This window comes from Lepidochelys olivacea (genome assembly GCF_965140295.1).
Source record: "Lepidochelys olivacea isolate rLepOli2 genome assembly, chromosome: 2".
Classification (NCBI taxonomy): Eukaryota; Metazoa; Chordata; order Testudines; family Cheloniidae; genus Lepidochelys; species Lepidochelys olivacea.
Genome location: NC_140412.1, coordinates 129420269 through 129443561, shown reverse-complemented (window position 1 = coordinate 129443561; position 23293 = coordinate 129420269). Strand labels below are relative to the sequence as shown.

Genomic DNA, 23293 nt, shown 5'->3' with positions numbered 1-23293 from the left:
CAGGACTTAACTGACTTTATAATGGTTGGGGAAATGGTTATGTTAAAGATCATAGTTAAAAGTATGTCCTTACACCAGAAATCACTACTTACCGACTACTGACATTTCAGGAACACTAGCAGTATAAATTTCTTCTGGAAACGTTGGTTCATTGTCATTGATGTCATGGATTTTTATGACAAACTCTGACTCGGGCTCCACTGGCCTCAGAGTTCTTCTGTTAATAGCCTGGGCACGAAGGGTGTAAAAGGCTTTCTCTTCCCTATCAATTCTTCGAGTGGCATGGATGTCACCTGTTTTCTCATCAATAATGAAAAGAGTACCAGCCCCATCTCCTGATAAAATGTACTTGAGAGATCCATCACCCTTGTCCTGGTCAGAGTGAAGCTAAAGGAGAGAGAGAGAGAAAGAAATATTTTACTTTAAAAAGTTTTTTAAAGACATGAAGTCATTCTGCATGCAAAAAAAACAAGATGAGGACTGGAAAAACACTCATTTTCTATTTACATTGACTTGGCACATTGCAGTCATTGTGCTGTATTAAAGCATTCACGTCTCCCTCACTTAACACAAAGAGTCGTTTCACTTGACTGTTGTGGCAGATTTTAGTTTTCCAGCAACACCTGTTCTCGGCTGTGAAACATTTGTGCCACAAATCTTAAAGAAGAATTTTATGTTAATGTTGACCTTTTCTTTCCTTAAAGAGAGCCTATTAAAAATTCACAACCTGCTGTGTTAGTTGTAAATTCACTAAGCAGATAAAGGACATGGCAGGATACATGACAATTAAGGAAAACAGAACAACTGGCAGTGTGTCACACGATTTTTAAATTTTTTATTTCTTATTATTTATGTTTCCTTCTCCTAAACTGGAGTACATTTCAGTGTAACTCATTATCACTTTTATGCCCATCAAATAGTTTTATCAGGCTAAACCAAAAAGCATCAGATTCATTAAGCAATCAGTATTGATTTAAATCAGGTTATCAGATATCTTTCTTTACAAATGACTTCTAACACTGGAAGAGCCCTAATGCAAAATGTTTTGCTATTTTATACTGTACTGAAATGCAATTGGCTAAGCCAGAGTGTTACACTCAACACCACCTCCCCGCTTCCTGTTACACAATTCCCTGCTTTCTCATTGAGTCTGTTATGTCTGATTTGTAGAATTAAATAATTCAATTTATTTTCACCCTGAAATGTATATTTTAAAATGTTTTTAAATTTTGCAGATGTGTCATGTCTGATAAAGGCCCCGATATTTTTTTTTAAGCACCTCTAATCTGTTTCTGATTTTGTGGCCATGCTGTTGAGCATGGAATTTTTTTTTTGGGGGGGGGAACAACCACCACCAACTCTTTAAGCCCATTTAGTGAGTTCAAACAACCATTGGCAAAATTTATGATCACTGTAAGCAGGCAGTTACGTGCCTCACTAACTTATTTGTGCATTTAATGACACTATACATAATAGTTAACAACAATAACATTCATTTCTAGGTGCAAACAGCTGGGCATCTAAGCACTATAAAATGTGTCCACACTTATTTGCACCATCAAATTTTTTGCAACATTTATTTATAGGCACAACATTGTAGCCGCAAAATCAAAGTTCAACAAAAAAAAAAAAAAAAAAAAAAAAAAAAAGGAGGTCAGGCTGCAAGAATATTAGAATGATCCAAAAAGTTTCACACATGAAATAAAACTAGTGCAGCACTTTGGGCTTTCCCCTCATGTTTTAACTATAATTAGGGGAAACAGCATAGCGATATTAAAGTAGCATTGACTACTTATCAGAATACCATCTTCAATCCTACAAGCTAGGATAACAAAAAGATGTTCATGCTTAGGGAATAAACGGATCACACATGTAGATCAGGTATAAATATTCCCCCATGGTATCCAGTTATTACATTTGTTTTCCTGGTACACTATGTTGCTTTCATACTCTCCTCTAAAGCATCTATTTCAGGCCAATATCAGAGGCAAAATTCTAGACTAGATGGACTACTGGTCTGCTCTGATGTAGCAATACCCAGGTGTCTCTGCAGAAACCAAATGAGTTCAATGGAACAGAGGGATGAAGTAAAGGTCTGAGGATTAATTCCTCTTGCTGTGGTAAATTTTCAGAAGCTGAATCTTTCCCACACACTCATAATGAGCAGAGCCTGGAGAAGGGAAGGAACTCATGCAGGATCTAGGACCAAAGCCATTATCAGCTTAGAAACTGAGAAACTTAGAAAACTGATTAAAAGTTACTGAACTTTGATTAGAGTAATTTTCCCATTCTCTCTTGATTCAACAATAACTAACAGTAAGCGTAAGCATGGAGCAAAGAATTACAGATTAAATTTTGCTTGAGCTAAAAATTAAAATAAACAGTGAACACAAAACAAAACATGTTTGTCATACATCTTCCTTTTTCTAAAAACAAGGAAGACAGTCAGGGACAGCTGGTTACATCTAACAGGAAGAAAGCAAGGAAAGAAATTGTAAGGGGAGTCTCTTCTATGTAAGATCTAGTCCTCTTCTTTCCCCCTCCAGTTTCTTTGCCCCCTACAACTTGGAAGTCTCAACCTCTCCTCAGGCTCTCTCTCTTCCACCTCTTCCTTGCTTTCTAATTTTCTTCACTGGTTTTCTCCTAGACATACCCAAGGACAAAAAGGAAATCTCTCTGACAGTTCCTTCAGCTGTGTGCTTCCTAGGAGGGGCAGAGTCATGATACACACAACAGCTGGTGCTCTATCATGGGAAAGGAGAAGAAGAGACTGAGATATATTGAATTACCAAAAAGTAACTTTCCTTTTGAAGTATTTTTTGGCATGAAAACAAATGTGCCTGCAAACATCTGGGGTACATGGTCTCAACCATGCAGGAAGAAACACAAGGTACAAAGGATGTGGTTACATTAGGCCACAGCTTTATTAATGCACCTCGGAACTATCCAGCAATAACTTGTACAACACATGTCACCATTCCTTCACGAAACGTTTCCACCAATTTGAGAGATACTATCAGCTCTCCCTGCTGAGACCCCACCACCCTCCTGTCATATGAGAGTTCTGGGGCTGGGGAAAAGGAGCTGTCTCCCTGCTGTACCAGATATAGGAGTCAACCCCTTCCTTAGCTTCATTAGGGCATACCTTCCCCTATGCTATGGTGGCCCTGCCTGAGGTTCCCTCCTATGGCAGGCCACAGCACAAAAAGTGTGCCTGCCTCAATATCCCCTTTTCTTATAGAGTCCCCAATAACTCCAGACATGCTTCTACATATAAATGGATCTTTTGTGGGGTTAGTTTATAACAAAAGTCCCACTTCATAATTCAAAATTCCCCAGTCCAAATAGTACATTCACTCTTTCCAGTCCCTACAATACACCAAATACAGCTCTGGCTCTTCTCACTGTGCCCCAGCTCCCCAGTGCAGTTTTGACTTCTCTTACCACACCTCACACCTCACACTCTAGCTGTTTCCCTATGGTTCTACTCATTCCTCCATCATTCCCCAGACTTCAGCCCTCCGGCTCAGAGAGCCAGCAGGCATCTCCTTCTGTTGCTCTCAGCCTTCATCCCTCTCTGACTGTGGCACTGTGTCCTGGGGAAGTTTGTAGGTGGACCCCTCTCAGCTGCCTCCTGTTTTCACCAGCCTGATCTGGTTTGCTGCTCACTAGGAAACTTTCATGGCTCCCTTCTTCAGGGGCATCCCCTTCCTGAAGCTCTGAGCCTATCTCTGCCTTTCCTCTGAGCTCTCTTGTCCTCTGAATTCTGGATTCCAAACTCTGTTGCCTTTGGACCACTTGTCATTTATAACTCCCAGAGGCAGCCCCTCCCTCCCCATGACACCAAACTAGGGTGCAGTAGGACTGCAACAGGAGAAGTTGGCCCAATTTCATTTAAGGGGCCAGGTACCCTGTTACACTTCCCTAAACACACTTCCAATTCTGGTTTATCAGGAAACTAGACCACCCTCTGGAACAAATACTTCCACTTGACAATTACCACCTGCTAAGTTGTGACATCTTGAATAATATCTCCTGACCCTACCCCATCAGATCCTGGAGCTGCTGTGGAGTAGGTGAAAAAATTCACACCTGCCCTAGCTATGAGGGAAAAATTCCGTCTCAGTCCCAAAAAGGTGAGTAGTGCAATTCCCTCGGCAAACCAAAAAAACTGGTTCTATGCTGATCCAGGGAGAAAAAGGGTTCTGACTGGAGTGACAGGTGTATATATACACCTTTCCTATCCCCTAAGTGTTCAGGGGCCCAATGACCTACCTGAGCCTCTTCTGGTCAACCCCCATCTCAAGTGATATCACTCCTAAGGAAGGGGGAAATCTTTTAAGGGGCTACAACCTCTTTTCCCCCAACTGGCCAGACAAAGCCCCACTCATAGTTGCAAGGAGCTCATTTTTAGAAGCCTTTGACAGTTTCATGGATTAAATGTAGAATTCTGTGTATGTGATATATTATCTGTGCATATCTATATATCTACAGTATTTAAAATATATTTACACTTCATTCTAATACATTTCTAATTGCAAAGTTCTGAGTCAATAATATTGTCACCTTAAATATTAAATTACTGCATGTAGTCACAGATTGTCCCACTTTCTTAATACCATAGCAAAGTCAACATGCCATTCCTGAAATATTTATCTGTTCAGGTCACTGAGTGGTTATAAAAAACATGCAGTGGTGACAGGCTAATTTAAAGTAGCCCTTTTCTTTTACCAAATTATTGTAGAGATGAAGAGATATATCTGCCCTTGATCTGCATGTGAAATTTCTAACAACTTTAATGGGAGTTGCACTTGCAGAATGAATTCGCTTCACCTGCATTAAATCAGAGTAATAAAGCTCTATGCAGATGAAGGAAGTCACGTTTGCTGAGGTAAAATCCACTTTTCAAAATCAGAGTCAGAGTGTGGGTCCATAAAGCAGCTCCCTTCAGTTACTTTTCTAGCCTATGAGCTACAGCATATTCAAATATCCCACCTAGAGCTGTGCTCACACAGGATTCTGGGGTTTATCATAAGAAACAGAGGTTTATAAGGTTCACTCCAAATGTTCAGTGTCACTAAGGGGTGCTTCCACGGTCCCAATAGGCACTCATTTTCTAGAAGTCTCCCCAAGCTCAGGGGTGCTGGGAGCACAACTCACATTTGCAGGTAGGCAAAAATAACACATGAAGAACCACAGACATAAAGCATAAGTAACTGTTTTCTGGCATGCGTATATCACCCTAAGGTGGTCTGAGGAGCTATGTTGTATTCAACAACAAACATATGCATTAGTGATAGGAGGACTTTGAAACACTTAAAGGGTTTAAGTTGGGCTCAAAGAATCACTTATCAGAACTTTAGACCCTCTTTCATTTGCAAATTGGGGTACATAGCTCTCAAAAATAACCTCTCCTGGGATTTCTTCTTTTCTTCATTTTTACCCAACCAGCAAATAGAAAATAAAGGTGATAAAAAACTGTAAGGAGGAAAGAATGGTATTAACCATTTTTTTTAAAACCTCAAAAGATAATTCCAGTCTGAGGGATGAAGGAAAGTTTGAGTTGTTTCTTATTTTGTTCAGAATTACCTTAAACAACTGTTCAATTAATTGCATAATAATTTGGAGAATCTGTTTCCTTCATTTTCACAAGATACACTGTATAAACTCATGGATCCATTGTTGGCAGATAATTACATTACTTACATGACATATTTACCGGGGTGAATCCTGAAATGTTTCCAAGCCCTCCCGCCCTCCCGAAAAAGGTTGGGAATTTGGACTGTCCCTATTTTTCATAGAATGAGTATAGGATAGCTAGACACTCTGGATAAAGGCAATACAGAATGGAGATAGATATAGGGTTTCCCATTACTTTATAGTAGGGCTGTTCATAATAGTCACAACAGTACTTCAAATTAGTTTGTCATGAATTTAAAATGGGACTCTGTTTCTCCAAAAGGATCACAAACCTATGCTGAGTTTCTGAGATTTGTCATATTTCAAAAGGTCTCTTAGCTGCTACATATGTATAAAAAGTACTTAAACTGCTGATGAAAATGTAACGATATTTGGGAAAAGCCACAACATTTAGTCAACGAAGAGTGTCTTCCTCTACTGCACCCAAATGAACCAGAAGTAGTTAAATAAAGGACTTTGAGGACACACCTATGAATGCTTTGGGGGTGGCTGGCTGCCCTACTGCAGAGCAGAATATTTAGAAAGAGGCTGTAGTTCCCACACTTAATACATAAAGACTTCAGAAGAACTCACAGGGAGGACCTATCACCATGGTGTCACAGACACTGCAGGGGCACTATGCTGGCACCCAATCCTACTCCAACACCAAGCACACATTACAGTAGTGTGTTCACTCTCCCCTGAAGCTTCACGGTCTGTAGGTCAGACTACAGGTGGTAACTAGAGGAGTAAAGCAGTAAAACACACAGAAGTGAGGTAAGGAGGTAGACTATATTCTAGCTCATTCTGTAAGCACTGCCACCTTTCCTTTCTGTGGGTCAGAAATGAAATAACTTCTGCAAGGTGCTACAGCCTTACTCTGTTGTAAGATCAAAAGCAGGTCCTCTGGCACTGACTTCACACACATAGCATTGTTGCAAATCAAAAACAAAACCAAAACCTCTGTTCAGTAAGATGGCAACCTATAGTGCTAATATCAGAAATGTCCATTATAAATGACGTTTTGGGGGAAAAAACCCCAAAACTGAATTATTTTAAATAGTTCTATGAAAATTTAAAAGATATTGTCCCAAGTGAAATGAAATTTGTCTTTTCCTGACTAGCAGGGAAGTTGGCAAAAAATAAGCTAGTGGAGTTTTCCTGTATACTACTTTAAGTGTAAAACATTTCACATAGCTCTTTTGGCTAATGGGCGTCTATGTTTCATGACAGCCAAGCTGAGAAAGGAAGAGACATCTGTTTCACTTAACAATTTTGTCTCACAAAACAATCAGCTGTGAAGATGTGGTTTTGTTTCTATCTCCATACCTGATATTTTGCAAACCAATGAATTTCTTGTTTCTACCTCCCACAGGAGCACTTCACTTTTCAGTGGTCACCACTGTATACTTTATCTTACTAGACAAAAAACAGAATATCTGCTGTATTTTTTCCCAATGGGTTTGACTCACTGTACAGCAACTGCAATTACCATATGTCACAGCCCTGTGCATTTAGTTATTAATCTAGACTGAGATTAAAATACTTTGTTTACCTGAAAACACATTAACCAGAGCACTATCACTTACTACTGTAAGGCAGTATTATTAAAATGAATGCAGTGTCATAAATACTGGACAATGTTTGGAAAAAGATGAAGCAATAAGCCTATTAGGTGTATGGCTTTTATAGAAACATTATTAGCAGTGCAATAGGGAAAGATACACAACAGCTAGAAAATGTAATTGAGTTACATAAAATAAAGCTAACTCAGACTTGTTCCCCCCAGCCCCTTCATGGAAAAGACAGATATGTAAAGTTGATAGACTGATAAGTCTCTTGAGCAATTTCCTGTCAGTTATACCTCCAGAGTTCTGCAGTATCTTCATTAAAGTCTGTAGAGTTACTTCAAATTTACACCGGTGCAGTTCTAATTTGAAAAGTGACTTGAAAATTACACTGGAGGTTTACACCTTAATTGCCTTTCAATGATTCCAAATCAAATCTGCTCACTATATAAGTAAAAAGATTTTTCTTCCTTAATTGCCAGCCCTCCAAGCTCCACATGGAATCTGAAAGTTGAATTCTTGCTGTAGTACTAACAAAAGTAAAAAGTTTGAAACCTACTTCCATCAGTAAAGACAGAAGATACTATTCTGAATAACATAAGGAGCAGATTGATTAAGAAGGTGCCATTTTCACATGCAAGAAAATTTGGAATACTGGAATAGCTAATAATAATGGCAAGTATTCTGATGTAAGGATTAATACAATTTGTTTCTATTCAAATTACAGGTTCCAAGGTCATTATCTGAATTTTAGTTAACCTAAAATTCAGAGTATCAAGATACAAATAATAAGAATGTATGTAGTCACTTTTCAGATTAGAACTGTACTACAAGTAAAATCTATCAACTAAATTCTTACATTAAACTTCTATTCATTTCAAGCCCATTTTCATCTTGTTTTACTGCCCAGTAATATATAGGAAACTTCCCTGTATAAAACAAATCTCACTTTTTTCCTCAGTAGTTTTCACCAAATAATACAGACTATTCAGTTCTACCTTCCCAAATGTGTTTTTAATTCCTATAACTTGCAATTGTATCACTCTATACTGTGTATATTTTCAGGAGCATGTACACCAACAATGAGACCTAGATATAAAATTCAAATCTAGAAAATGTCCTGAATTTTCTCCAGTTTGGAACAGTAGTTTCAGATGGAATGTTTAACTCCATCTTTATTTTTTAGCTTCTTTCTATTTAATTATAGTTAAATCATATATTGGAGGAAGTGTTCTCACTTATACTGTAATTCTTTGCCCTAGACACTGATATTCAGATGTTAAAAAAGATCAAACCCTTTTTTTTTTCATTCATCTCTTTTCTGAACACCCTGTAGTATAGTAGTACTCTCCTTGCAATTAACTCCTACAGGAAGGCTTACTTATAAAATACAAAAGCAGACCCTAATTCTAATAACTATGGTATTGAAGAACAGTTATTTCCCCTACATCTCAAAACATAAGGTATTAAAACTTGTCAGTTAATTTCCCTTTGTACCAGCCTAGAAGACAAGATCTACAACAGATGTGGCAAAACCATTTCTCCTTTCCGTTTTCTCTTTTTAGAGTATTTATCCTGCACAATCTTTTCCCTAACTGCTGAGTTTTAAGTGAAGCAGCTTGGTGCCAAATTTCATTCATTTGTAATGAGACTCACTTATTTTGACTTATTCTGAAGGTAGTTTTTAAAGTAACTCTCTTGTCTGATGAAGGATTTTGCACTGTGTTTCAATGAGATACTTACAGTCTCACTCTTAGTCCTGGTCTACACTGCGGTGGGGGATTGATCTAAGTTATGCAATTTCAGCTACATGAATAACGTAGCTGAAGTCGACATACTTAGATCGCCTTACCTTGGTGTCTTCACTGCAGCGTGTAGACTGCTGCCGCTCCCCCATCGACTCTGCCTGCGCCTCTCATGGTGCTGGGTACAGGAGTCGACAGGAGAGCGCTCAGGGGTTGATTTATTGCTTCTAGTCTAGACGCGATAAATCAATCCCCACTGGATCTATCACTGCCCGCCGATCCGGCAGGTAGTGAAGACATACCCTTAATCTACTGAAATCTCACTCATTTATGTTGTCACAGCTTGCAAGTCCTGTGCTATAGCATGTTATTTAAAAGAGGTGAGAAACAGAGAAGAAGAATGCATATCTGAAAGAGCAATTTTGTGGGACTGGGAAAGATGACAAGAGAACAAAGTTAAAAGAAAGTACAGCAACTGCATATTGGTTGCAAGGTAAGAAAAGCTTTGAAATCCTCTTACTTGCTCAGAACAGACAAACACAAACACTCCACTCTGCACTGCACAGCCAAGGTTAGATTAGCTGATTTCAGTTTGGATTTATTAGTCTCACTGTGCCAAATTTATCTCTGGTGTAAATCCACTCAAGTTATTCGGGAGAGAGGGGAGAAAATTTGAACAAACCCCATAAGGTCCATATGACAATTAATCTCAGACTCGGTAAACCCATTGTTAACTACTGCTCTCCAGCATGACGTCTGTTGCTGATGACTCCTTGCTGTTTTAGGCATTGAACTTCATAGGAGCAACAGAGGCTTCATCATGAGTGTGTGAAATCAGTGCCACCCTGGCCATGCCCCTCCCCAGGTCAAGGCCACCTAGCAGACGGGGAAGATGCAGCTGCCTTGTGCTGCCACAATTTCTACTCTGGCAGAGGCCATACCCTTTCTGGCAGAGCCAGTGGGACCTAGAGATTAATTTGATACTATGCACCAAGTAGCAGTTGTGAGTTATCAGGTGAATGCTTAATTTTCCTTCCATTGTTTAGTGCAAAAAGTAAAATATTAGGGTAAGTTCTCCTTTTAAAACTGCAGAAGATCAGAAGTAGATCAGTGTGAAATATGTACGTAACCTGTACCTGTTAATGGTTCAAGCCAACAGAAAAGGACACAACTGTGAGGTTTTCTTCATGGAGTTTCTCCAACATTGTTCTGGCAGGATAGCTGTGTTTGCCATGGACTGAGCTGCAGGGCAGACCCACAAACCCTGCTGATCTATAAGAGGCAAGAACCATCCACATAGTCACTTGGTCTTCTCATTGGCTCTGAAGCCCAGTTTCCCTTTCCCACTCTCTAGAAGCTAGGATAACCCCAACCATGAACAGGGCTGCTGCACAACCTCTTAAACAGGCTTCCCATGGCAGAGGGGTTTCAATGGTAAATGTAAAGCAATCTCAAGCTATATCAACTCTCTTAGGTGTTCTTCACATAGCTATTGGGTAAAGTGATGTACATCCTTTGGCCTGACCCATACCCAAGTTGGAACTGTCCACTGCCTTTCTCTTCCTTCCTTAAGGATCTCAGCACAGTATGGAGGGGGGAGGATGCTACTTATGACTAGGAATTTAAGTTTCCTTATACTCATTATTGCATAGTTTATATGTTTCAAGATTGGAATGTTTCTTTTTGCTGGCTTGTTAGTTTCTGGAGCTGCAAACTCTTATGGGGTATAATTGAGAATTGTCCACTATATGCATTTTGAAAAGAGTTGACCAGGTTTCAAGAGCATACCCCCACTCAGCATAAATTGGTCTAAGGTGAATTAGGAAGCTTAATGTGCTGAAACCCAAAGCAGCCCTTTCTTTCACTGCACTGGAAACTCCATAAACACAGGAAAGAAAAAAAATATTAATCTACACAGGCTTTTCAATAAGGACAACAATCAAAGAGGTAATTAAGCAACAGTTTCAGGAGACCTTTGTGCCAACAATAAGCAACATTTTTTTTATTAGATAGCTTAAATATGACTTTATAAAGGAGCTTAGGTATTAACCAAATAACCATTAAAACAACATTAGACTTCATACAGCTTATTATACAATTTGCATTATGTATAAACATCATTAAGTCCTTTTCTTTTTAAATGAATGCAAAACTTCATTAACATCAATGCTTCTTAGCTCTTTTGGCTATTGCTGGAGGCTCACCGAAAACAAGGTTTTCTTTGTTTCCAAATAGAATCACTGTAAAATATAAATTGTTAAGGGCTGGGCAAAAAATGTACCTCTCTATCTTAAGTCAATTTTGCGTTCACAAACATTCTGGAAACCAGTTACAATGGCACGGCAGCACCAGCTCTACCAACATACACCAGACTTCCTACAGCCCACAACTCTGTCAGTGCACCCCAATCCATGTGCAAACCTTGTACAGAACCACCAATTGATTTAGGCTATGAATGCTTTAAGGCAAGGACTCTGTTATTATAGTGGCATGGGTACATTCTTGGGGCAGCTATCCTATGCCATTGCTCACCACTGCCCATGATACCAAGGCTACCCTCGTATTTGTAGTGCATTAGCTTTCACTGAGTTAATGTGAATATGTCTACTCAAGCTAGGTGGTGGGAATGGTGTGGCTAGGAGGAGAGGGATGGCAAGAGGTGTTCTAGCTGCAGAGGGGTCAGGAAATGAAGATGTGTGGTCAGTAAGCCTTGGATGGATTCTTTGAGAAAATCTGCATTTTACTGGTCCCTCAGGGGTTTGGAAAGGAGTGGGAGGAGAAAGAAGTGGCAACTTCCTGATTTCAGCACAGATTAATGTGGTGTTTCCAAAGACACACAGCCCAGAGGTTGGAAATGACAATGCAGGTACCTTGACTGCTGAGGGAAAAGAAATATGTGCTGTTGCCAACATATGGATGCTGGGGATTCTTGGATCATGAGATTGCAGAAGCTGGTGAGAGAGCAAGGAGTACATCATGACACAGACATTGCTGAGTACGGACTGATTTGGATGGAGAGAGGTGGCAACCTTAGCATCATAATTTGCTTACTCTTCAGCATCTAACTGGTGAGCTAAGAAGTTGTAATCTTCCAGACATTGAGGTGATTCAGTCGGGTGGAAGTGATCACAATTTTGTTCCTGGTGTACATCTTATAAAATCTCTGAGAGAAGATCTGGACTGCATCAGAGATTTGTATCCGGAAGCTGTGACAGTTTTCTCTGATTTGGCTGAGCATCTGAATAATTGCTACAGCAATAATATAAAACTATTAATAAGCTATTCATAAGATCTGTAACCTGCTTGTATTATCTCTCAGGGTGAGACACTGCTTGATTCAAATCCTGTCTAGTTTATAGAACTCAGACTGTGATTTTAGGTATTTCTTAGGTAACCAACTTTGACCTGTGCGCTTATTACTTACAATCACTTAAAATCTATCTTTCTGTAATTAATACATCTCTTTTGTATTTTACCTAAAACAGTGCATTTTGGTTGAAGTGCTTGGGAAATGTACTCAAGTTGCAAGGGCTGGTGCATGTCCCCTTTCCTTTGTAGAAGTGGGGTACTCAGTAATAAACTTACACTGGTCAGGCTTCTGACCAGGGCAAGATGGTACAGCTCTGGGGTCCTAGGCTGGGGAGCTGGGGAAATTGGCTGGAGCCTCTCTATTGTTACTTCATGAGTGGCTGGCAAAAGCATTCCTATAACTCAGTTGGGAGTGTCCCTGTCTGTGGATATCTGTGTAAGTGCAGTAGCTGGAGAGGTTTACAGTTTGTCACAACATCATAGTGTGAGATGGAGCCCAGGTTGGTAAGCCAGAGTACTCAGCAGTATCCCAGTTCCAGGCTGCACCCCAGGGACCAAAACTGTGTACACTATTCTAAACATAACCTCTCTAAACTACTCTCTCTCTCATTTTCTCCAACTTATATAAGGCCACTTGAGTTTTTTTTTTCCTTAAGGCCACTGCCAAGCCTTATTCTTAAAATTTAACCACCATAATCGATAGTCATTATTCTTATTTTCAACTAAATGCCACCGGAACTGTTTCGCTCTTTTTCTTTGTTTCCCACCTCTGTTCCCACTTACTTTGTTTTCCAACTGTAATGTAATTGTCCCTCTTCAGTTATAATTACTGGCATTTCTATGGCTTTCATTACCTATAGTATCCTTGCTTATGGATCATGTAGGTGTCATGTTACAGAAAAGCCTTTTTGGGTAGTTGGTAGCATGGCAGGTGTACCAGAAGCCATCAGGAGAGTGTAAATGGCACTTTTGGCCCCGTTAGTTTTAGTACGCAGTGCATTCTAGAAATTATTCATCTATGAAAAAAAATCACCATTTGGGTTGGCAGAAAGGAAAGGCTGCAAATGCATACTCCATGGGAGTATTCTGTGCCATTGCTCATGCACAGAATTCATGTACTTTGCAGATTCCCCCCACCCCCACCCCACCCCCTCAAATTAAATTACACCTTTTGCCCACGAGGGGCTGTTGTGCACCAGCAGACAGGGAAGTTGGCAAAGGGCCAGAGCAGCCAGCCATGGAGAGAGGGGGGAAAGGCTGCCTTCTCATAATGCCCTGGCTCTGGAGCCGGGTGAGGAGGCCTGGGATATAGAATCATAGAACCGGAAGGGATCTTCAGAGTGTCTCATTCAGTCCCCTGCACTCAAGGCAGGATTAAGTATTATCTAGACCGTCCCTGACAGGTGTTTGTCCAACCTGCTCTTAAAAATCCCTAATGATGGAGATTCCACAACCTCCCTAGGCAACTTATTCCAGTGCTTAACCCCTCTGACAGTAAGGAAGTTTTACCTAATGTCCAACCTAAACAGCCCTTGCTGCAATGTAAGCCCATTGCTTCTTGTCCTATCCTCAGAGGTTAAGAACAACAATTCTTCTTCCTCCTCCTTGTAACAACCTTTTATGTATTTGAAAACTGTTATGTCCCCTCTCAGTCTTCTCTTCTCCAGACTAAACAAACCCAATTTTTTTTTCAAACTTCCCTCATAGGTCATCTTTTCTAGACCTTTAATCATTTTTGTTGTTCTTCTTTGGACTTTCTCCAACTTGTCCACATACTTCCTGAAATTTAGCATCCAGAAATGGACACAATACTCCAGTTGAGGCCTAATCAGCACAGAGTAGAGCGGAAGAATTACTTCTCATGTCTTGCTTAGAATATTCCTGCTAATACATCCCAGAATGATGTTTGCTTTTTTTGCAATAGCGTTACACAGTTGACTCATATTTAGGCTGTGATCCACTATTACTCCCAGATCCCTTTCCACAGTACTCCTTCTTAGGTAGTCATTTCCCATTTTGTATGTGTGCAACTGATTGTTCCTTCCTAAGTGGAGTACTTTGCATTTGTCCTTATTGAATTTGATCCTATTTACTTCAGACCATTTCTCCAGTTTGTACAGATTATTTTGAATTTTAATCCTATCCTTCAATGCATTTACAACCCCTCCCAGCTTGGTATCATCCACAAACTTTATAAGTGTACTCTCTATGCCATTATCTAAATCATTGATGAAGATATTGAACAGAACCAGACCCAGAACCAATCCCTGCGGGACCCCCCCTCATTATGCCCTTCCAGCTTAACTGTGAACCACTGATAACTACTCTCTTGGAATGATTTTCTAACCATTTATGCACCCACCTTATAGTAGCTCCATGAAAGTTGCATTTCCCTTGTTTGTTCATGAGAAGGTTATGCGAGACAGTAACAAAAGCTTTACTAAAGTCAAGGTATACAACATCTACTGCTTCACCCTGATCCACAAGGCTTGTTACCCTGTCAAAAAAAGCTATCAGGTTGGTTTGACACGATTTGTTCTTTACAAATCCATGCTGAGCGTTACTTACCACTGCATTATCTTCTAAGTGTTTGCAAATTGATTTCTTAATTATTTGTCATCTAGTCCAACCCCCTGCTCAAAGCAGGACCAATCCCCAATTTTTGCCCATGATCCCTAAATGGCCCCCTCAAAGAATGAACTCACAACCCTGGGTTTGGCAGTCCAATGCTCAAACCACTGAGCTATCCCTCCCTGGTACAGAACTTAAGCTGACTGATCTGTAATTTCCCGGGTTGTCCTTTTTTCCCTTTTTATAGATGGGCACTATATTTTCCCTTTTCCAGTCTTCTAGAATGTCTTCCACCTTCCATGACCTTCCACCTTCCATGACTTTTCAAAGCTAATTGCTAATGGCTCAGTCAATCAGCACCTTGAGTATTCTAGGATGCATTTTATCGGGCCCTGGTGATTTGAAGATATCTAAATTGTCTAAGTTTTTTTTTCTTGTTCTTTCCCTATTTTAGATTCTGATCCTACCTCATTTTCACTGGCATTCACTATGTTAGATTTCCAATCACCACCAACTTTCTTGGTGAAAACTGAAACAAATAAGCCATTAAGCACCTCTGCCATTTCTGCATTTTCTGTTATTGTCTTTCCCCTCTCATTGAGTAATGGGCCTGATCTGTCCTTGGTCTTCCTCTTGCTTCTAATGTACTGGGGGGGTGGGCAGCATGGGTCGTCACATTGATTGGGATTCAGAAGGGCTAGTGGGAGTGAAAAATTGGGGAGTGGACACAAGAGCTAGTGGGATGACAGCACTGAGTGAGGGGCTGAATGGGAGTATGGGTGCAGGGCCACATGGGGGAGAGGAGGGAGAAGAGGTGGCTAAATGGGGGTGCAGGGACACATAGGGATGGGGCAGACTGAATGGGGGAGACTAGGGGTCAACCATTTTCTGCATGGGGGAGGTTCCTCAACTCCCTAAAAATCCCTCCCCCTCCCCCATTCCATTCTTCTCCCACCCACAGTCAACAACCCTCCAGGTTCACTCCAAGGCTCCTGCCCAGCAATTACTTCCCTCTCCCACAGCTTCTCCATTATCCCTGATTCCCCCAACCCTTTTTCACTGCTTCTGAGGGGTGCAGGAAATATGTTTCTTAATTGTAGCTTAAATGAATTATTACTTAGAGTTCAGTATTAATATGCCTATTAAGGAATTTATTTGTCAAAAAACATTTCCTGAATCTTTTTTGTTTTCTGTATTGTTACAGACATAGTTCCTCACAAGTATTTTGAAATAAATTACCAAAATAATTGAAACTGGTGTGATTATATTGTGTTATTTTGACAAATAAGATATGCAGAATTTTAAAATATTGTGCACAAAATTTTTAAATTTTTGGCTCAGAATTCCCCCAGAAGTAATCATTCCTGAAACGTCCTCCAATTCTTCTCAAGTAGCAACTCCACATTTAACCCCTTGCATTCCTCCAACTCTGCATTCCTTAGTGGTCCTTTCACCATTTTTCCTTAATCTGCCTGTAGTTTGCTAGCATAAGTATTACTTCTGATCCACTGAGTGGTCTCTATTAGGATGCACCCATCAGGAACTGACTTAAAAGGATATTAAGAACATGTCTATTTTCCCCTCAGTTGGACTATTCACTTGTCTGGCTCCTTATCCTTCCAGGATGACCTGAAATACTCTCCTTGTCTTTAAGGGTCATTCCAACATACAAGGGGCACCTACCGAGGAGATGGCAACCTCATTACATCATCATACAATTTAATTACCTTAATGTTCAATATTTCTTCTAAACAATAGATATTTACAGAGAACAAAACATCTTCTAGTTCTGATCTGTGTGACATTCCACAATTCAAACTATATCTTCCTTAAATGCTTTCCCTCTGTATTAATATCCAGCCATATCCATTTAGCCACTCATGCAGGTCAATACTGATACCATATTTACTTACACCAAAGTAGAGATTCATTTTCATTTTATTAAATGCTTTCCTAAATTCCAAGTAAACGGCATCCACCTTTACACCATCAGCTCCTTTTATTAGCTTCCTCAAAAGTGATAAAAATGTCATGAGCGTATTTTCTTAAATTCATACTATATTTAAATAAATTATAACTCCCTAGATGTTCTCTCTCTCTCTCGCTGTCTCTCTTTTTTTTTAAACTACCAGTTTACTTTGATGTCTTCTGCTCAATTTCCTTCAATGCTCGTCTCATTCTGTCAGAATTTGCTTTGGTGAAATTCAGCATAGTTCTTTATCTCCTTTCTGTTATCATTTTAACCTTTATTACTAACTTAACTAGATTACAACCATGATTGCTTAAGTAATAATAATAGTGCTTAGCCTTTATATTCTTCCTGATAGAGTATTTTCAAAGCTCTGTATACATTGTATTACTCTCAACACCTTTGTGAGTTTGATGAGTATTGTGATTGTCAATTTACATGTGGAGTAAGTGAGGCACATAGAAGTGATTTGACCTGATCAACCTCTCACAGCAAGTCAATATGTATTCTTCCTCTTCCTAAAATATTTTGTAAGCACTCAGCATAAGCACCCAAATTTCCTGAAGCACACACTTATGTACATACGGAAACACATAAACCTCAAAATACACATGGCACAAGCAATTACATCAGGATTGCATTTGCCTCAGAAGAAAACATGCAAAAGTGCATGCCTACATTGGAAAGTTTGGTGAATAATGTGTAAGAAAGGAGGCCCTGAACTGTTTCATCTCCACATATTTCTTACTTAGCTTATTCTTTCTATTCAATGTGCTCCAATGTGGCCACCAGACTCCTTATTGTTGTTGTTTTTAAAGCCTGTTGATATGCAAATATAGCCCTTACACAGTATCTTCCTGGCTAGCAAAAAGAAGCTTCAAATTTAGTGTCAGTATATACTTTTATTTAAGCAATTATATAGTTTATCTTAAATGTATTAAGATTTAATTTTTTATGTTAGAAAATGGTGAATGATGCATTTTGATTATGTGGTGTCAAACTCTATTTGGATAGAAATCAATTGAAAATGTATGAAAATAGTATTTTTATTAATAGTATAATTATTAATTAAAATTACCTTAAATGTGCTGGATAAATAGAAAAAGTTTATCAAATGTATTACATTTAAAACTGATTTATTAAACAAAGGAAGTAATATCTGTAGTTAGTGAATTGAACTGATTGTTTCTGGTCACTATGTCCTTCAAATTTTCAGAACTAGTAGATCTCATCTAACTTTTTATTCATAGTTTGGAAGAGGAGCTTTTCAGCATTTTCATCTCTCAATTGGTTTCTTAACTTGAAATGAACTAATCATTGAACTGAGCTAGCTGAATAAACTGAAATAAAGAAAATATTCTCTCTGTACCTGCAGAAGAGGTTACTGCTATCAAAAGCTGGTTCAGCACTTTGGTTCCAACTTGGGTGCTTACCCCATGACTTCCATCAGTTCAGTGGTTTGACCTTCTTTAAAACTTGACAGTAAACATGTCTTGCTTCATATTATTTTTTGTATTTAAAGGATTTTAATAGATAATAATAAATTTAGGCCTTAACGTAAATTGTCAATTTCAAATTTAATTTTAAATGGGCATTTTTTAAAAATGAACCCGTATTTAAACAAACAAACAAAAAAATCATTGTTTTGTATCCACCCTGCTAGCCCCTGGGGTGCAAATATCAGAGTGACTGGTATAATTCTCTATTTGCTTTCTTTGGCCAATGTGAGGAGCAACAATGATGAGCTCTATATCCAGCCACTACTGCTAGCCGTGAAGTCTCATTAATATGGAGCTTTTGACAGGAAATTGTTTAAAGTAGGGCAGCGGTTGTCAAACTGTGGACTGTGACCCCATTTTAATGGAGTCACCAGGGTTCTCTTAGACTTGCTGGGGCCTAGGGCCAAAGCCAAAAACCAAGCCCCACTGCCCAGGGTTGAAGTCCAAGCCCCACCACCCAAGGCCAAAACCGAAGCCCAAGGACTTCAGTCCTGGGCGACGGGGCTCAGGTTATAGGCCCTCTGACTGGAGCTAAAGTCCTTGGGGCTTTGGCTCCCCTGCCTGGGGCAGTGGGGCTTGGACTTTGACTTTGACCCTGCCACCCATGGCAATAAGTCTGAGGCAGGCTTAGGGGACATGTAGTAATATTTTTTGTCAGAATGCGGTCACGGTGCAATGAAGTTTGAGAACCCCTGAAGTAAAGAAAACAGTCATTGTGGAGAAAGGCTGGCTTAGAAGTCACAGAAAATAATTGTAAAGAAAGGACAATATCATGACCCCAAGATCCACATGAGGTTGTGACCTTGTGCATGCATTAGCCACTTTCACAATATCACTATGCCTTTCCATCGGAGGGGGAGGTCCATGGGATAGAAAACTTCAGGGAAAGAGTTGGGTTGGGGACAAGGAGTGGAAACCTTGGCATTGAGTAGGGCAAGGCTGATAAACACATAATTGACTCCTCTGCCTCTGTGTAGATGACCCAAGCAAAAGTAATAGGAATCTGGGTCCATACTGCCTTTCCAACAGAGCCCTTTCTATTCTATGAAGCAAAATCTTTTGAGGGTGAGTCTTGGTCAAGCAGCTGCACTGGCAGAGTGGGGGAGTTGGCTGCTGAAGTGTAAGCTCATGCAGCATATGGGGCTTCTATATAAATGCCTCTGACCTTCTGTTGATCTTCTGCCTTTGGAGCATAGGGGCAAGAGATGAGGTGAGGGGATCAACAGGATTTGTGGGTGGGGCCTCCCGCCTGTTTCTTGTCCATTCTCATCTCTTCTCTCTTCTAGCATTTTCTGAATTTTCCAAAAATTTCAGGCCTAATCCTGGAAACAGCTAAGCTCCCTGAAGTCAATGGGAGCTGGAGTAGCACAGTACCTACAGGATTTGCTCATCAGCATGCAAGTTCAAGCCATTAGTCTCTTGACCATGACAGGTCTCACTCCCATTCTCTCAGATGGATGTCATTCTCAAACCTAAGGACACAGAAACTGGATTGAGGCTGCATATTTAAAACTGACAAAGGGCAAAACAGGGAGCGTATGATGCACAAAATGCCCTGCACTGAGGAGTGACTCCTCCTTTAACCTCCTAAAAAATGAGGCATGAAAACAATCAAGCCTGGGAAAATACTCTAGGGTGAGACACATGAACCAACAGCAACATTAGTGGGGAACAGGGGTGGGTGGGTTGTTGTGTGTGTTTATTCAGAAGAACAATGTTCCTCTGTCCACTTAGGACAAAAAATAATTTGAACCTAAATTATATATTAACTCAAAAAACATGAGGGAACTGTTTAATGCAGAATTTTAGGTTTAAACATTTTTATCAGCTGCACAGACAAAAATTCCGATATAATAATAAGACAAGACTTTCAGCAGATACACATTTTAAAAAGATAGACAGTCATGTTTTACTTTTTAGACATATTCCATCCCCCTCATGGGTATTTTATTGTAAGTGACTGATTTTCCATCACCAACACTCTCCACTCCTCATTGTTATCTGTGTATATAGGGTTTTTAAAAGGTCATCTGCATTTGATAAAAGAAATACCCCTAAAGCGCCAGACTTTAAATTGCTGTTGAAACTGCACGGTTTTCAGCTATTTATACATTTATAACTTCAAACAAGGTATATGTCGAACATTTCTGAAGCTTCCTTTTTTATTATGCTTTTAATTCCTGGAGTGAATGACTGTATTGTGATGAAGTGGACTCTGCTTTTCCATAGCTACAGCTACGAATACATATCACCTCAATTTAATCAGTTTTTTTTACTTTTTAGAAAATCCTTTTGTGACAGGCAGACATCACTTCAAAAAGAAAGAAAAAAAATATTTCCTAAGACACTAGTTTAAAATACGAATATTGTTTCAAACAGACTTCTTTCTTTCCTAAAGGAAAGAAAAGCTAGCCTATAGAAACACATTATCATTTAAAAGTCCTTGGTTGGAAACCACCCAACAGGATTGCAAGCCCCTAGCATGATGGTAGCTAAGTACATTTCACTGATGATTAATTCTCTTGTATGTCTGGTGGACAGGTGCCACTATCTACACAGAGTCTTCATTCTAAATCTCCCTGCCAGCTGATCAATGGAATTACATTTTTGTGCTGGCACTAGACTGAACTGATCGTCTCATTTAGAAATGAGATGCTGCAATGTCAGATCAATGCTACTGGTTGGTTCTGAAGGAAAATTTTAGAACATTTTAAAATAGTTTTCTTATAGGGATGAAAGAGGCAAATGGCAGAAACCCTAGAGTAACAGTTAGTGTGACTATGTCAACTTCTGTATTTCATTATCAGTTAATTTACTAACATACACAATTCTATATTCAGTAGGTAGCTTACTATGTCATTAACATCTCTACCACTGAAAACGTCTTTGCAGTTCAACTAAAACCATCTATCATTTACACTGTGCTCATCACCATAGTATGTGTATCCCCAAGATCTCTCACTCTCAGACAGATCCTGCCTATAGTTTGGAATTTCAGTATCTGATCCTGCAAGGTGCTCAGAATCTATTGCTTGCTTTCTTTAAAACAAAACAAACAAACAATGGCTTGCACTCCAAGTGCATATACAGTATAAAAAACATACACAATTTAAAGGTAAAATCAGTTTAAATAAACTGTCCCTCACCTACCCATCAAAACAAACAATTCCCTATATAACCCAATTACACTTCCTGAATCTGAATCGATCAATCATGTAGGGTGCCGTAAGCTTTTAATATTGATCCAGGCCATGAAGGAAGTCTGCCAAACAATTAGCGGGGCCATCGTGTGATCAAAGTACTAAAGGAGCACTGAAAGAAGACAAGGCCATTGTGGAGAACTTAAATGAATTCTTTGCATCGGGCTTCATTGCTGAAGATGTGAGGGAGATTCCCACACCTGAGCCATTCTTTTTAGGTGATAAATCTGAGGAACTGTCCCAGTGACAGTAGAACAGCTTTTGAAACAAATTTATAAACTAAACAGTAATAAGTCACCAGGATAAGATGGTATTCACCCAAGGGTTCTGAAGGAACTCAAATATAAAATTGGAGAACTACTCACTGTGGTGTGTAACCTATTGCTTAAATCAGCCTCTGTACCAGATAACTGGAGGATAGCTAAAGTAATGCAGCTTTTTAAAAAAAAGGCTCCAGAGGTGATCTTGGCAACTACAGACTATTAAGCCTAAATTCAGTATCACACGCATTGGTTGAAACTACAGTAAAGAACAGAATTATTAGACACAGATGAATATGATATGTTGGGGAAGAGTCAATCTATTAGAATTTGTTTGAGGGGATCAACAGACATCTGCACAAGGGTGACCTAGTCTATAGTGTGCTTGGACTTTCAGAAAGCCTTTGGACAAGGTCATGCACCAAAGGCTCTTAAGCAAAGTAAGTAGTCATGGCATAACATGGGAAGGCCCTCTAATGGATTAGTAACCGGTTAAAATATAACAAACAAAAGGTAGTATAAACAGTCAGTTTTCACAGTGGAGAAAGATAAATAGTGGGGTTCCCCAAGAATCTGTACTTGGTTTAGTTCTATTCAAGTATTGATAAATAATCTGGAAAGAGGGGTTAATGGTGCAGGTGCAAAGTCTGTAGAGGATACAAAATTATTCAAGACAGTTAAGTATAAAGCTGACTGTGAAGAGTTACAAAGGGATCTCACAAAACTGGGTGACTGGGTAAGAAAATAGCAAATTAAATTAAATGTTGATAAATGCAAAGTAATGTGCATCGGAAAACATAATCCCAACTACACAAAAAAAGTGATGGGGCCTAAATGAGCTCCCACCAGTCAAGAAAGAGATGTTGGAGTCAATGCCGATAGTTCTCTGAAAATATCTGTTCACTGTGCAGTGGCACTTAAAAAAGCTAACAGAATGTTAAGATAATGCCACTATATAAATCCATGGTCACCCTATCTCAAAAAGATATATTAGAACAGGAAAAGGTGCAGAGAACCACAACAAAAATGATTAGGGGTATGGAACAGCTTCCATATGAATAGAGATTATAAAGATTGGGATTGATCATTTTAGAGGAGAGCCAACTAAGCGGCTGGGGAATATGACAGATTTTTATAAACCCATGAGTGGTATGGAAAAAAGTGATTAAGGAAATGTTATTTACCCCTTCACATAACACAGGAACCAGGTGCCATCCAATGAAATTAATAGTCAGAAGGTTTAAAACAAACAAAAAGGAAGTACTTCTTCATATAAGACACTGTCATCCTGTGGAACTCAGTGCCAGGGGATCTTGTGAAGGCTAAAATTATAACTGTGTTAAAAAAAAAGAATTAGATAAAGTTCAAGGAGAATAGGTCCATCAATGGCTATTAGCCAAGATGGTCAGGGATGCAACTCCATGCTCTGGGTGTCCCTGAACCTCTCTGCCAGAAGCTGGGACTGGATGACAGGGAATAGATCACTCAATAAT

General features: G+C 39.4%; 1 protein-coding gene across 8 annotated transcripts in view; it reads right to left on the bottom strand.

The window, feature by feature from the left end:
- Positions 1–23293, bottom strand: part of CDH10 (cadherin 10) — a 159790-nt gene that overhangs the window by 55075 nt on the left and 81422 nt on the right. For all 8 annotated transcript variants that reach the window (XM_084621601.1, XM_084621602.1, XM_084621597.1 and 5 more), the window contains one exon: positions 93–387. In XM_084621601.1, the coding sequence (XP_084477727.1) occupies positions 93–387 (295 nt within the window). The remainder of the gene's footprint in view (positions 1–92; positions 388–23293) is intronic.